At 39.5% G+C, this 15775-nt stretch overlaps 1 protein-coding gene across 2 annotated transcripts; it reads right to left on the minus strand.

The window, feature by feature from the left end:
- Positions 1-725: 725 nt before the first annotated feature.
- On the minus strand, positions 726-7092 carry LOC111576513 (immunoglobulin superfamily containing leucine-rich repeat protein 2-like). Of its 2 annotated transcripts, none has more exons than XM_023282226.3 (2): positions 6885-7092; positions 726-5404 (listed from the first exon to the last, which is right to left on the minus strand). In XM_023282226.3, exon 2 carries the CDS (start codon positions 5393-5395, stop codon positions 3269-3271), a length of 2127 nt encoding a protein of 708 aa, XP_023137994.1. In that variant the 5' UTR covers positions 5396-5404; positions 6885-7092; the 3' UTR covers positions 726-3268. The 2 variants fall into 2 exon arrangements, with proteins under 2 accessions (XP_023137994.1, XP_035809604.1); XM_035953711.2 differs by having other exon boundaries at positions 6801-7092.
- Positions 7093-15775: the final 8683 nt, after the last annotated feature.

The following is a 15775-nucleotide window of genomic DNA, read 5'->3' on the forward strand; positions in this document are numbered from 1 at the left end:
TGGCAATGTTCCTGATCATAACTGTGTACACAGTTATCTCTGTGTTTTGCTTAAATTTTATTTTCAATTTATGTCAATGATTTAGCTATTCAGATTAAGGCCTCTAACTTGGAAGTTGATGATCAGACTTTTTGCATGCTATTATATGCAGATGATGTAGTTCTGTTTGCCTCCTGATTATTGCTGCAACTTGGTTGTGATTATTCTTTTTTTTTATTCTGCCACTGATCTTTCTGTATCCTTTTCCATCTTTGTGAAGTCTCACAGTTAGATTTTGCAGTTACTTTGGTAATTCCTATTCATGTGGAGCCATGAAGTAGACATGCAGGTAGACACAGCTCATAGGTTTAAAGCTGAGAAAGGCCATTTTCTAATTATGTTCATGCTGCTGGAATGATGTGAAATTGCAGATATCCTCAGTTTTGTTGCACTGAGTTTCTACTGTGGGGCCAGAATTTCAATACAATCTGTCTAATGTATTTGTTTTTGATTGCTCATAAGAGGAAGTCCTTTACATGTCAACTTAGAAATGCAGAAATTGAGAGGTGGTGCAGTTGAGAGTCATTTGACTTTTTAGTGATACTGTACCAAGGACTCAAGTAGTCAATTAACACATTGTTTACACCCTCTAAACTCCTGAATTCATAAATGCATTGGTTTGTTTATTAAAAGTGTTATATGGTGCAATGTTGGACATAAAAACTAATGAGCAGATGAACACTTCCTTTTTTCTTATGTTCAAACTTTATTGAGGCACATAGGATTAGGAGAGTTAAACACTTTGGTAAAAACATACTATTATCTTTGTTACAGGGTTATAAAACTGAAAAAAATACAACAACAGACACAGACCCGAAGTTGTTATTTGAATATTTAGGACGTGGCATACTGCGACTCACAACGACAGGCAGCATGCAGGTCTTCTAACACTCTGGGAAATACAGCAGGTTGGACAACATGACCCAGATACAACAGAGCAACAGCTCCATAGACACACTGGTAAGAGCTTGTACTGTTAGTGAACTAATCACATTTCACGATAAATTTCATTTAAAACAGCCGCTTGTTTAGATTTCCAAAGGAAATGTTCACAGTAAAACTGGACAACGAGTTCTTAGCTGCGGGACAAAGTGATTTTATTTTTCCTTTGAAACAACACAGCTTTTTTTATTATTAACATTTAAACTTCTTTTCTGTATTCATAAGCTACAGCACTTCTAATACAACAGCACAAATTGAATAGACTGAAGCAGAATATTGGTCTTATCATTTGCCGACTACATCTAGTTGACATTTTCCTAATCACTTTTGCATTTCATACATGACACAAGCTTTGCTGCCTTTATTTTAACACATACTCCTTTTGTTTTCAAACACTCAATTGCAGCTGCTCTTCTTCTCCTGACGCCAGAAGACAGAAACAATCGATTAGCTGTTTGCTCTCATCTTCTCTTCACCTCCGAGAGGTATATTTCAGACAGATCGAACAAGATGCTCTGAAGAACTAAACATGAAGCCGATAATTAAGTTTGGAATTATTTTCTGCAATCGACTTCCAGCTATTCCTCTGGGCATCTGTGCTGATGAAAGGAACAGTACTAGTGAGACTCAAATAAAAATGTTAACAATTAAATAGGACCTATTCTATTTTTTAAGGAAAGAAGTACTGGTGAGTCAATGAGTGCCTTCAAATTGTTGCTGTTGCTATATTTTGCTGCTTTACTGTATAAAGGATTCCCAAACTAACGATTATCTTGTTAACTGCCTTGTTGGAGAAGTTATATCTTCCCCCTTTTTCTTTATTTCTATCAGCTGAGAAACATAGCTGATAAATTAAAGGAAAAACCAGAACCTTGGACCCCTACGGTGTTGCTGTGGGCATTTTTCTGGCATGGTTTGGGTCCATTTGGTTCCTTTAGAGGAAAGGGTCACTGCAAATCAATTTAAAGTTGTTCTCAGTGATCACTTGGGTCTTGTGAAAACAGATTTCTAGTGTTTTCCAGAATGACAATGTCTCCATGTATAGAACACAGGAGGTCACTTTGATGAAAAAGATATGAATTAGATGCTATAACCTTCACTGGCAACAGATCTCAACCCAACTGAACACATATAGAAGATTTTGATCCAATGTGTTGGACAGAACTCCTTACCACCATCATCAAAACACCAAATGAGGGAATACCTGACCAAGACATTTTATATTGGCTTTTCCTTTAATTTGTCACTTGTCTGTATTTTGAAACCTAATTTTGCTGAGCAGGTGCATGGACCAAAAAGCACAGCCGGATCCAAGATTTTTTTTTACAACATGTAGTTAGATTTTGTTTCTTATTCAATACAATTCAATTTTATTTCTATATTGCAGTTGACATCTCAGGGCACTTCACATAGTAACGTTAAGAACTTATATTGTTGAGAGAAACCCAACAAATCCAAAAGATTCCCTTTGAGCAAGCACTTTGGCGACAATGAGAAGAAAAAAATTCCCTGCTCTGTTACAATTTAAAATATCTGATACATGCATCCCTTGATTGTCTATCACTAGGTGTATTTTAATGCAAATCTGGATCCAGATGCACATTTAAAGATTTGTAGTATTATCTGTTATTAAAAGAAGAGCATGCTCTCTCTATGTTTTCAGTAAACCAACTAGATGAATAAAAAGGTGACTGTTTACCTTTGCTAGGCTAAGCTAATGGTCTCCTGGGGGTGGCTGAGTAAAAATGGTGCAGATGTTCTTACTTGTCAAGAAATCAAATAAGCACATTTCCCAAAATAGAAAACTATTATTAAAACACAAGAAGCTGCACAGACATTAACTGCTTTCATGGTGGGTCATGCAGTTTCTCTCTGGAACAAACACGTCTTGTCTTATTTGCTTTTATGTGCAGTTTCTGTGAGCTTGTTTTCCCAATGGTACAAGCAAGAATGACAAAGAAACGTTTTGAAGGAAGAAATCAAGCTGGATTATTTCCAGCTATAACAACATATGGACTTAAACAAGGCCTAGTTCAGCTCTCACTACATTGTTTGTCTGGAAAATTTCCACTCACAATCAATAGCGCCTGACAGCTGACTGCAGCTCAGTCACTCAATGTTGTAGCTCGACTTGTGGTTCAAAGTGAATACATATAGTTGGTCTGATCACTGTATTTCAGCAAAGCTAAACAGAACCTAACGAGTTGGCACAAGCAGAAGAAAATACTGGTTATGACTAAATGCGAAAAAATAAAAAATAAATAAAAGCTGCACAATGTGTCACCAGTTACTGATTTGGATATTTGTAGTTGCTTATAATATTCACTGCTTCAGCTCCCAGAGGCAGCCGGTCGCTGTACTCTGATCCCATCTCGCAGTCGTCTAGATTCCTGCACTGAGACAAAGAAAAAGACTCCGTCACCACACTCTCCTCGGTATCGGCCTCTTTCTCCTCGTCTGCGCTCTCCGTCTCGCCCTCCTCCTCGTCCAGCTGGCTGCCGTTGATCTTCCTCTGGGACTCGGTATGCGGAGCGTGGAGGTTAAAGTTGGCGGCGAGGTTCCTCTCCATGTGGTACTGGTCTTTGGCCTTCAGGATCAGCTTGTAGGTCTTGCTGCGGTACTTGTACACCAGGTGGAAGCAGGTGGCGCCGAGCAGCGGCACGGTGGAGACGGTCAGGAGGCAGATGCTGACCGAGATGATGATGAGCAGGTTGGGCACCTTCCTCCTGGTGGTGAACAGCACCTGGACCTCACAGTCTTCCCCTCGGTAGGTCAGACACAGCGAGTAGTTGGTGCCTGGACGCAAATCAGTGAACAGGTACATGTTGACGCCCTCCTCGATCCTCGACCACTGCACCGCTGAGTGTTTGCGGTCAGCAGTGATGCACAAATACAAGCCGTTTGAATGGATTTCTTCGGAGGCATCTGAGAGGCCGTCGTCCTCCTCACTGTCAGCCTCGAAGCTCTCAGATGAGGCGGCCTGGTTGGTGCTCTTGTCTCTGGGTATGAGTAGAGGATTGAGCCGCACTGTCGCCTCAGTTTCTGACACCCCTAATGCAATGACACCAAAGTCGAATGTGTACTGCTTGATGTCGTCCAGGCTGCCGTTGAAGACATGGCTTGAAGCGTATCTCGTGTTCGGCGTCAAGCTGCATTTGCTCGAACGTGGCGGATATCTTGTCACGTCCTCGTAGGTCTCGACATCTAGGGTCGGAGGAGAAGTTGGTACGACGTTCACGATGTCTTTTGTCTTTAAATCAGGGAGACGCACAGAATCAAAGATGGATATTTTGCCCATTGTTTCAAGTATAGGTGGGTTTGTTTGAGTGTAAGTCACTGCTGTGGTTGTTTCTTCAACAGGTGTCGGTTTTAGCAATGCCACAACCTCAACTAACACCAAATCCTCGTCTTTGCCGAACTCATTCGTAGCAGAGCAGCTATAGTTGCCACCATCTTCCTTTCTGAGCTTTGAAATGAGAAGAGTCCCATTATTGAAGACTTTAACAGAATCGTGGGACGTTAAGGATTCCTCTTTAGACTCTGCAGAGTCATCCTCAGTGAACAACAAAGGCACCTCCTGTTTCAGGCTTCTGCTCTGAATGTTCCAGATCACCAGCGGCTTTGGGTTTCCTTTGAACTCACAAGTCAAAACCAGTTTACTGTCCTCGTGGAGTTTTGTGTTTGGCTCAGATCGTATTACGACATTCGGGCTCGTACACTTTGACTCCGGCAGATTCCCAATCGCTTTGCCTTTGAGTTTGTCAGGAGTTGCGCAGATGATCAAATTCTGCTCCGGCACTGTGATGGTGGTTGTAGAGATCCAGACTCTGAACCAGTCCAGGGAGCAGGTGCAGGAGAAGGGGTTGCTGTAAATCTGCAGATACGACAAAGCCACCAAACTGTCAAACGTCCCCTCAACTATGGTCACGAACCTGTTGTTGTTGAGTCGGAGGGATCTCAGGTCATTGAGGTTGACGAAGGCGTCCCTCGGCAGGTGGACCATCTCGTTGTGGTTCATCTTCAGCATATCCAGAGCCGTGAGGTTCTGCAGGTCCTCCCAGGGGAAGTCTATGAGTTTATTGTGGCTGATGTCAAAGTTGCGCAGGTGAACCAAAGGCGAGAGGGTCCCGTGTTCGATGGAGACGATCTCGTTGTGGGCCATCCACAGGGAGGTCACTCGGGTGATGTTATCGAAGCTCCCCAGTGGGATCAAACTGATCTTATTAGCGGAGAGGCTCAAAGTTGTAACATTTGGAGGCAAACCGTCCGGGACTTCAACCAAGTCTTTGTTGGAGCATTCAGCAAAATGGCGGCTGTATTTATCTGAGCATGTGCAGAGCTCCGGGCAGCTGAGTCCAGGGGTGAGGACGGCGGCAATCCACAAAGTGAAGAAGAAGAACTCTGCGGTTGCCATTTTCTGCTCCTGTAAAACAGAGTCACAATCCATCAGTCAAAGATGGGATCAAACCTAATGTATTTAACACATTTAGTGATTCATTATTATAGTAGAGTAGCTACTTCAAAAGTTAAAAAGAAAACACCAAACAGAGGCTGCCGACAGTGTTGTTTAGGGAATAATACAGTCCTGATGGTATTTATAACCTCAAAGTGCAATCTCCTCTCTCAGTTTATACAGACAGAGGAGAATAACTGCTAACGTCAGGTCTTTTTGATTTTGAAGGATTATTTTAGAAGCAATCTTGCAAATTATAGGATTGATGTAGCCACAATATAATACAAAACATCGAGTCGTCAATCATAATCCCTTATGAGAAGTTAAACAATCATGTCGCAAAGAAAATTTGATCAACTCAACTCTCTTCATCACCTAAACTGGTCATTTACAATTCTACTATTTCACTAAGCAGACGCTTTTATCCACAGTGACGTACATGTGAGAGTAGATAGAACACAAGCAGCAATCTAGTCAGGAGAAAACAACCTGGATAAGAGCCGTAAAACAAGCACCTAATTTATCTTGCTGCTGTATATTTGTCAACCCAGCATTTCAGTTTGAGTTAGTTTTAGTTTTCAGAATCATTTTAATTGAAGCAACTAATACTGTTTCACCATTAGGAGAAGTTATTCTGACTGTAACAGCCAAAGGTCAGAACTTCTCTGTTTTAGTAGTACAAAAACTAAAGATATCCAGTTCACTGTTAGATATGACAAAGGAAAGCAGTAAATCAGAATGTTTTCATCGTGCTTTCTAATTTCCCTTACTTTTCAATTTTTCTTACCAACCAGGACCAAGCACTAATTTTGCACCATCTCTTATCTATACCTGTGCTGGTATGACAATAAAGAACCTTGAATGTATAACATTCAGTTTCTGCATGTCTGTCTGTCCTGGAAGAAGGATCCCGCCCGAGGATTCTTCATTTTTGTACCTGGTCTGACGTGTCCCTTTAAAAAGCAGCATTTTGATTCAGACTGGCTCTAGTTGAGGAGTTAACCCGGTTTGTGTCTGTCAGGAAGCCCTGTAGTGTCTGAGAAAGCAGGAAACAGAAGGAAGCTGCTGTATGAACAATCTGACAACTCATCTGTGCACATTGATGAACTGAGTCTATGTTTAATTCACAGCAGCAGCGGTGAGGCTCATCCTCCGCTTTCTAAGTGCGCAGCAGCGTCCGGAGCCTCCGGATCTGTCCTTGGTGCTGAAGGCAGCAGCCGCACGTCCTTCTGTCTGTCTGTCTGTCCGTCTGTCTGTCTCCAGCGGTCAGACACAGACAGACAGACAGACTTTAATCTCGCTATGCACCAAACATCACCGCTGTAATCTGACGCAGTCACACCAAAGTTCATCCCTGAAAACAAACCTGGACTCCGGGTCGCGCGTGAAACATTGATGCAGGGAGGAAATCAGATCCAGTCACCTCCAGAGGAGCCCGAGACGAGCTTACCTGCGTTTTTATTCTAATCCTCTGCAGAAAAGAAAAAAAAAATCCGAGTGCGTCAGCCGCTGTTTGTGTCAGAGAAGCTTCATGCTGAAGTTCGGAGCTGAAGCTGCAGTTTGTTCGTCTTTCTGCTCCTACATGATGAAAAACACGCGTGTCCGCTCCGCAGAGGCTCCTGGCTGTGGATGCACGTCTCCCCCCTCCTCACCCTTCCTCACCCTTCCTCCTCCTCCTCCTCCTCCTCCTCAGCGGTCCCCTAAATTCTTTTAAAGGGGAAACGACCTGGAGACTGACGTGATCACTGCCGACAACAACAACATGTTCACAAGTTCTAGAAACAAATGATGCAACATAAGTGACAAAGTGAGTGAAATGTTAATATAGAGCTGCAGGAATGAGTAGATTCGATGATCCGCCAGAAACTGAATGACGTCATTGGGATAATCAATCAATTGGTCGTTTTTCAATAAAACATTTCAAAACATTTTGTGGCTTCAGCTTCTCACATTCAAGGTTCTTTATTGTAACACCAGCACACATGTTCACATGAGAAGGTACAAAATTAGCATAAGCAGTAAAAATAAATTAAGAAAAATTAGGGACATTTCAAAGCACTATAAAAACAAATGTGTTGATTTGTTGCTTTCCTTTGTCATATCTAACAGTGAAGTGACTATCTTTAGTTTTTGTACTATTAAAACAGGCAAGTTCTCACCTTTTTCTGCTACAGACACAGTAATTGGTGGATTAGGATTTTCCTAATCCATGAAATAGTCATTAGTTGCTTCAGCTAAGATAACTCTGAAAACTAAAGCTAACTCAAACTGAAATGCTTTGACCTTTGGCTGTTAATTGGCTGTTGGAAATTAAAGTTGACAAAATCTGCTGGGTCAAAACATACACAGCAAGATAAATGGTCAGTTTAGGTGATGTAGACAGTTGAGTTGATCAAATTTTCTTAGTGACATGACCATTTAACTTCTTGTAAGTGATTATGATTGACTACAGCTGATGACTCCTTTGAACCATTTAAATTAAAATGACTCTGAAAACTAAAGCTTACTCACAATGAAATGCTTTGACTTTTGGCTGTTGGAAATTTAGGCTGACAAAATCTGCTGGGACAAAAATATACAGCAGCAAGATAAATGAAATGCTTGTTTTATGGGTCTTATCCAGGTTGTTTTCTCCTGACTAGATCCCTGCTTGTGTTGCATCTACTCTCAGATGTACGTCACTTTAGACTAAAGTGTCTGCAAAATGAAATTGTAGAATAGTAGAATTGTAAATGACCAGTTTAGGTGATGAAGACAGTTGAGTTGATCACATTTTCTTAGTGACATGACCGTTTAACTTCTTGTAAGTGATTACGATTGACTACAGCTGGTGACTCCTCTGAACCAGTTTAAATTGAGCTCATTTGATCCACTCATTGGACTTAGCAGCTTTGAAAAGCTGAGTGGAGCCGTAGATCCAGCTGTGAAGGACTTTTTTTGAATAAAATATTGATTCTAACAGCTTTAAGCATTTGTTTTTGTGTTGTGTTGGCACCACTTGCTAAAACTACTTAGCTTGTACAGCATGTACTCTTAAAGCAGCTGCAGACACACTTCTTCAACATGTTGAGAAATCCAGAAGCTTGACCTGCCTCCCATGACTTCAGTGCTATAACTAGTTATATGCTTTTAGAGGAGCATTTAATAAATAGTCAAACAACCACAAAGACCCCATAAAAAACACTGTAATTTTTCAGTTCAACCCTAGAGAATCATCACCATTTTTGCAAATTTGTTGAGCTTTTTGGTCTCCCAAAGATGAACAGTTTAGTGTTTGTTTTTTTTTGATAATCCACTGCATTTTAGAAATACCACAAATTGTGGCTTCAAAAATGACCACAGCATTGAATCGACTCTTCTTTGACTGGATTGACCTGTTGAAATGAGCTGCTGGCCTGCTAACTTCCCTTTAACTGCCTAAATCTGTGCAATGTTCACAATCATGCTACTAATGGAGGCCAGCCGGGTGAGAAATATAGGTGTTTAATAGACTTTTATACAGCAGATATGCTGGTTTGTCCTATCAGGAAGAGCACAGGTGTAACTAAAAACATCAAAACAGACACTGATATTATCTGTCGGGTTTATTGGGATTGTTGATGTAACTTTAACAAAGTTTGTTTCATTTACATTTCAGCCGGTAGTTCAACCAACAATCCTCAGGTTTTGTGAGTTGAGAGCAGCAGCCGGAGGCAGAGAAACACAAGACATTGAAGACACAGACAAACATTTTTAGGTGTGACGCCTGAGTGCCTGATTAGATATGAGAGAACCATCTGCAGAGAGGAGGGAGAATAAATCATCTGAAGACATGTTGATTCGTTTAGTTCATATCTAACATCATCATCTTAATCATCCTGCAGCATGTGGAACTGACTTTATTCTACTGCTTCATCACATAAAGGCACAGCTGATCAGTGAAATCATTGCTGCTCCTACAAACTAAATTAGATGAAGTTGTCCTTACAGTTCTGTCAGCTGCAGTTGTTTTCTCTTTAACTGATGTTGATTTTTAGATTTACAGCCAACAACTTTAGCAAATTCATCAAGCAGGGATACTGTGTTCACCGATTAAACTGACAACTTATTTTTGGATTTATGAAGAAGGAGGAGCACAGGAGCTTTTACTGTTATTATTCAGTTCCTGTTAGCAGCATGTACAGCAGCTCAGTGTCCTCTAGGTGGCAGCAAATGTGACAGTACTTCACTGATCCAAAACTGCTCCAAGCCTGAGAAAATAAGTTATAAAGAGGTTTAAACAGAGGCAGCAGGACAATGTGCACCATGTGGAGGAGAGTTTTTGTAATGTGGAGATTGGATCTCTCATTTCCTGAGCAGAGGAGCCTGGTAGCAAATCTAATGTGGCATCTGAAATCAAAGAGGAGGCATGTTTTCAATCAGCACCAGCAGCGTCACCAGGCCCGATGCAGGGAGAGCTGCAACACAAGACGATTACTGTTTTCACCATGAAATGATTCTATAGTACGGCCAGGATCTAGCTGTTGACTATGAACAGAGTAAAATATTTTCAGATTTCACATGCGTTCTTACTCTGTTACCATTTGTTTGCACATAGTTGCCTTTTGTCCATTTGACTGAATATCTACAGTGCTGTAAAACTAAAGATGGAGATGAAACCACATGTACGGTCTGTACAACAGACTCTGGTTTTGGCTTCACTTCTGATGACATGTAGTTCATATTTTTACACAGTCTATGAATTGGACGAAATAAAAGTAAACATCTGCTGATTTTGTTGTGTGAACCTTGTTGTTTGTGTTTGGTTGAGCACAAAGTTTTTCACTAATTTTCTCAAATAAATTCACTTCTATTTTAAGTTTTGGCTCACTTTTTTGCATGATGTTTTAAGGTGTCTAGACACTGGAGTCATGAAAGTGACTGTAAAGACTGAATGCTAACCAAAGCCAAGTGCACAAAGATGCTGTCAGTGCAAAGCAGTACTTATCCACAGTGTGATAAAGAAACACCTACACTGATCTAAACTCTGAACTTTCCCTGCTTTAGAATTATTAAAAAGAAAAAGGTTCATTAGCTTGTCTTTTTGTAGTCTGCATGCTGTAGATTTTACATGCATGTCACATCCACATCTAATTAACATTTTTATCTTGTGTAGAAGACAACAAGCAAGGGAAAAAAAGATTGTATTCAACATTACAAAAGTAAGTTTGTGCAGAAAAAAAAACTATGTAAAAATGCATCTTAAAGAGCGTTTCCTCTTTCAGTGACAGAAGTATTGCAATAATATTGAACAAACTGTCAAAAATGAACACTGTTTAAGGAGGTTATCCCTCACATTGTGATTTCATTGGCAACCTAGATTCTTCCTCGTCTGACCCACAGAAAGCCTACCCAGGAATTAGTCTGATTCCTAAACCCTGTGAGCATTTACAACCCCATCTTCATTCCAGATCTGGACCACATACAGCACCTAACCTTTTTTTCTGTGAACTTGCAGTCGATTAACTTAGTATGCACAATGCAAGAACCCCCCAAAATACAGAAAGGCACATTCAACAACATTCAGTTTTAATAAATGTCTCATATATGATAGGAAGAGTTTGTGAGCACCAGGTCCCAAGTGTTGCAGCTGATGCATGTTTACCACAATGCAGTGGCTGAATTCTTGATTCTGTTACTGCTGCAAATAACGATGCTCTGCTTAAGTCCACATATTCCATAATGGTTCATATAGCAACATTTAACTTAACTGCACATTTTTGGCTCTAAAGTGGTATACAGAAGCAATATTTCAACTAAAATTCTACCAATATCTGTTATCCTGTGCCTCCTAATTAACTAAATGCTCACAGCCTGAGAGACTCATGACTTGACAGCTCATAGTACCTGATTGTTCTCACCTGTGGAAGTGTTGCCTCACATTTTATTTGTTCCTCAGTTTCACCAGATAAAGGTCAAAGAACCATTTTTTTAAGGTTTAATGCAGGTACAAGGACAGAGTGGGAGAACTCTTTCTTCTTCTAAAAGATGTAAAGTTTAAAAAGGGTTTATTGTGGTGTATTTTGGACTTTTTGTGGCATTTTTTTTTTCATAAAATTAGAAAGCCAGTTTGTGCTACAGGTGTTGTCATGTGCAGATATGTTTTGTCTTGGGGTCTGGGAAGTTATGATGTACTTTTGTCACAGTTTTCAGGTTCACTGACAAGAAATCACTATTTGCAGCCATCAACTTAGTGGTTGTTTATTTGCATCATCAAAACAAATGGAAATCAGCAGCTGCCTGTAAAAAAGTAAAAAATACACCAGGAAGTCTAAAGCACCGTTCTTTGGAAAACATTCACCAGTAATGCATTCAAAATTTTTAATAATCACTGAATACGTGAAATATTTCTGGTTTGCTCCTTTAAGTGTCTGCAGAAAAAACATCCACATCATCTGACACTTCTGCAAACTTCCAGCAGGTGGCACCACAATCCTTTAATGAAGAAGGTTTCACTCTACCAGTACCACGGTTCCTCCTCTTGAATAAATTAATCAGCAGGCTTTGATTTTAATTAAGGTGAGTTTTCAGCTTTGTAAGAGAAGAAGCTCGTCTGTGCTGTGATCATGTGAGTGTGGTGTTGCTCCTCAAGCTTCACTGAAGACTTTTAAGCTCCCAACTTTTAGTTTTTAAGACTAAGAGCCTTTTTATTCTTGATTTATGATTTTTCCAGTCACTCTTTTTTGCAGATCACTTCAAATTCTGACATATATTTAGATTTTTTCCATTAATTTCCAGTATTGATCAGGCGGGAGGAGACTCGGCTTGTGTTCCTTAGAGGTCAGCTTATTTTTACTCTCACTTTCTTTACTGACTTGTGACATTTGCATCCAGAATTTGCAGATATTTAGGGGAATACATTCCTCCTTCTATCTATAAGATGTTTCCTCAGTCACCGGCTGTAAATCAACCCCAAAGCAGAATATTCATGCCTTCAGAATTTCACAATTAATACTTGTTAGCAAAGATTTTATTCATTATATGATACTGCTTTTTTCTCCAAACACATCTTGGTGATTTTGAACAGAAAGCTCTATTTTAACCAGGTTTGTCCATAGCTCTTGTTTTCTAAACCTCTCTGACTTTTCCAGATCTTTTGCAGATTTCAACATGACTTTTGTAGGCATATATGTAAAGTTTCCTGGTTATCAACCCCGTTTGTGCATCAAAACTGCTGAAATAAATAATGTACCACCAGTCCTGTATCAGTTCAACCTCCACAGTTCCTCCTAACTGCAAATTTGAAGCACTTTCGTATTTTATAGCCTTTTTTGCTTCATAGGCATCAGTTAGGTTCATTATCAGATCTCAGACACTTTCTGAGTTGAACCGATGATTGTTGAGTGCTTCCACCAGGCATGAAGGGTCAGAGAATTTATCAAGTTTTGGAGTTTGGCGTGCCTTAGAAGTCATAATGAGTCAACTAATTGCTGACAAAACTTTATAAACGTAAGAGTGCATGAACTTTTGCACAAACGCCAACACTTTTAATGTTTTTCTACTCTTTAAGTCCATAAAATAAACCCAGTGCAGTGCATTAACATTTTCAGAAATGATTCTATTTGCTGCAGGGGTAATAATTACTTCTGTTCACTTTAAAAGTCAAGTAAATATGGTATTTACACAGGACTACCCAAACTTCTGCATACAACAGAACAAACTGAAATTGGGGCTGAACTGGAGTTAAACTTTCTACCTCATTATGTGATGACCTTTGAGTGAAAGGTGATGGATGATAAGGTCCTAGTCTCTGAATGTTCATTACATTGATAAGACATACTGAAGGAACTATAATTAAACACATTTGAATGAAAAAACCACAATTTAAACACTTAAATGTATCAACTAGAAGCATGCAGTTAGACATATCCACTTGTTTACATGTAGCATTGTTCTTATCTTTAAACTACTACAAGCTGTATATTAGAAGATGCTAAATTACATATTGAGACACATACTGGTGACAGAGATGTATAAGCTGAGTAGAAAACAGAACAGCATAACTAAAAAAAAAAACCCAACACAAACTCAGTCTGGTTTGAAAGAATAAAAATGGGTTTTCCTGATGTGAGCTTCTGATACTGTAAAGTCTGGATCTCTTCTCAGCTTTAATCTGAGCCTCAAGACGACGAGCAGCATCTGGTCGGCAAACCTCAGTGATCTCGAGGGATTGTGTAAAATTAAAAGAGCACAGCGGTAATTCGCCACTAATTCTTTTAACCACTTAAAAACAAACACAAAAATCCTAATAATGGAATCCAAAACTAACTGGGAGCCAATGCAGAGAAGCTGATACAAGTGAAATATCATCTGTTAGGAGCTGAGCGGCAGCATTTTGGACCAGCTGCAGAAGAGAAAGCAGAGATCTGCTGACACCTGAATAAACACGACTGCAAGAGTCGAGCCGACATGAGATGAAGGTGTAAATTCTCAAAGTCAGCGAAGGAGAGAAAACCCTCGACCTTTGCAAAGAGCATAAAGCTGAAAGAAGCTGGCTCAAATCTCACAAATCTATGCTTTTATTAGTAAAAAGTATTGCCAGAGATCACTCTCAAATTTGTTACGGAGTTCAGTTCTACTGGTCATTTTATAGGAACAAATTAGACAAACAAATTAAACAGTAAGTGAGCTTGGAAATCATTTTAGACAGAAATTCTAGTATCTGAATCTGGTATCAATCAGTTTCTGTGGCTCCATGCACTTGGTTGTATTTGATTTCACCTCTTTATCCCACCAGGGGTCAGTCTCTGCAAACACATGCAGTCTAGACAAACCTCCTTTAGCCCACAGAACTTCATCTGAAATTCTAGTCCAAATGTCAAAGCCTCTAATACCAAATATGTCTGAGTGACTAACAAGCTATAAATAACACAGAACACACCCAGTGCCTCATTTTTACAAAAAAGCTTCAGTGAAGCGTTATATTTTTAAATGTACATGAGTGCTTTGCAGACACAACACTGACTGATGATTTTTACTGTACAGAGATGATGCGGAGCCAAAGTGTTGCTTATTTAGACATCCATCAAAAGAAGAGCACATCAGCATTCATTCAGACTTGTGTGTGTCCACCTGACGAATACACAGTAAAACTACAATATTCATCTTTGTCTTCCCCAACTCCTGAGGAAAATATCTGACTTTTAACCTGCTGAATGATCCACTGTTTCCACCTGCTCGGTCTAAATTAGTTCAACAACATTAAGAGTGTTTCCCAATAATGACACTACTATAATATATAATATGGCAGAAAAGGATTTAGTCAAATACAGTATGCCAGAAATACCAGCATGTCCCACTACATCTGATCTTATTTTGAAGTATGCAAACCAGCATGATTTATGTATGTATTTATCTTATTTCTGATCTGACATTCTGATCCAAAACCTTCTGCACAGTGGAAGAAGTCAAATCACCTGTTTGAGTTGACAAGTTCACACAAACAGGTGATTTTGCTCCGCAAAATGTGACACACATGTAACTGTATGCATTTTACAAAGGCAGAATCAGAGTCTACAGCCATGATATTGTCTCTGTGGGATTGGACCAATGAACAGTAATAATTTTTAAGCATTACAACATGCTGACGATGTTAATATGCTGATTTTATTACGGTGTAATATTTACTTTGTTCACATAAAAATTTAACTTAAAATTTGTCTAATATGACCAAAAAAAGACCAAACTGACATAAAGTTTGTCTGAAATGACTTAAAAATGGTCCAGTATGACCAAAAGACCAAACTGACACCAAATGACTTAAAATGTGTCCAATATGACTAAAAAAAGACCAAACTGACATTGAATTAGTAAAAATTAACAATATGACAATCCAGATCATAAATGTCAATCATATGGTGGTTCCAGAGGAAAGATCAAAAGACCTCTCAAAGTGATTAGAATTTATCCTCTGGGAGATATTTAATGGGTTAATAGGTTGAGTGACCACTTTGACCTGATTATGACACTGGAGCAAACCTCTGGGAATCACCACGAACATCTGTAACAAACTGCACCTGCACATAAAATCATTATTGTTTTATCTTGTTGACATGTCCATAGGGTGTTTTTCATATGCTGGTAGACACATCATGAGTGAAATATGCCGTCAACACCATGGTGGAGCATTTCTACCCTGAAACCGCAGCGAACTGATGGCAGTCTTAAAAACGCAGATTCAGACTTCCATGGTTTAACATGTAACAAATCTAAAGAACCAATCATATCATTATTCTTTCTTCAAATCGACTTCCGGTTCCAATACGTCTGGCTGAAATACTCCAATATTACAACTTACCACTGTGTTGCTTAGAGTAGTTTGAG

This window comes from Amphiprion ocellaris, chromosome 1 (assembly GCF_022539595.1).
Source record: "Amphiprion ocellaris isolate individual 3 ecotype Okinawa chromosome 1, ASM2253959v1, whole genome shotgun sequence".
Taxonomy (NCBI): domain Eukaryota; kingdom Metazoa; phylum Chordata; class Actinopteri; family Pomacentridae; genus Amphiprion; species Amphiprion ocellaris.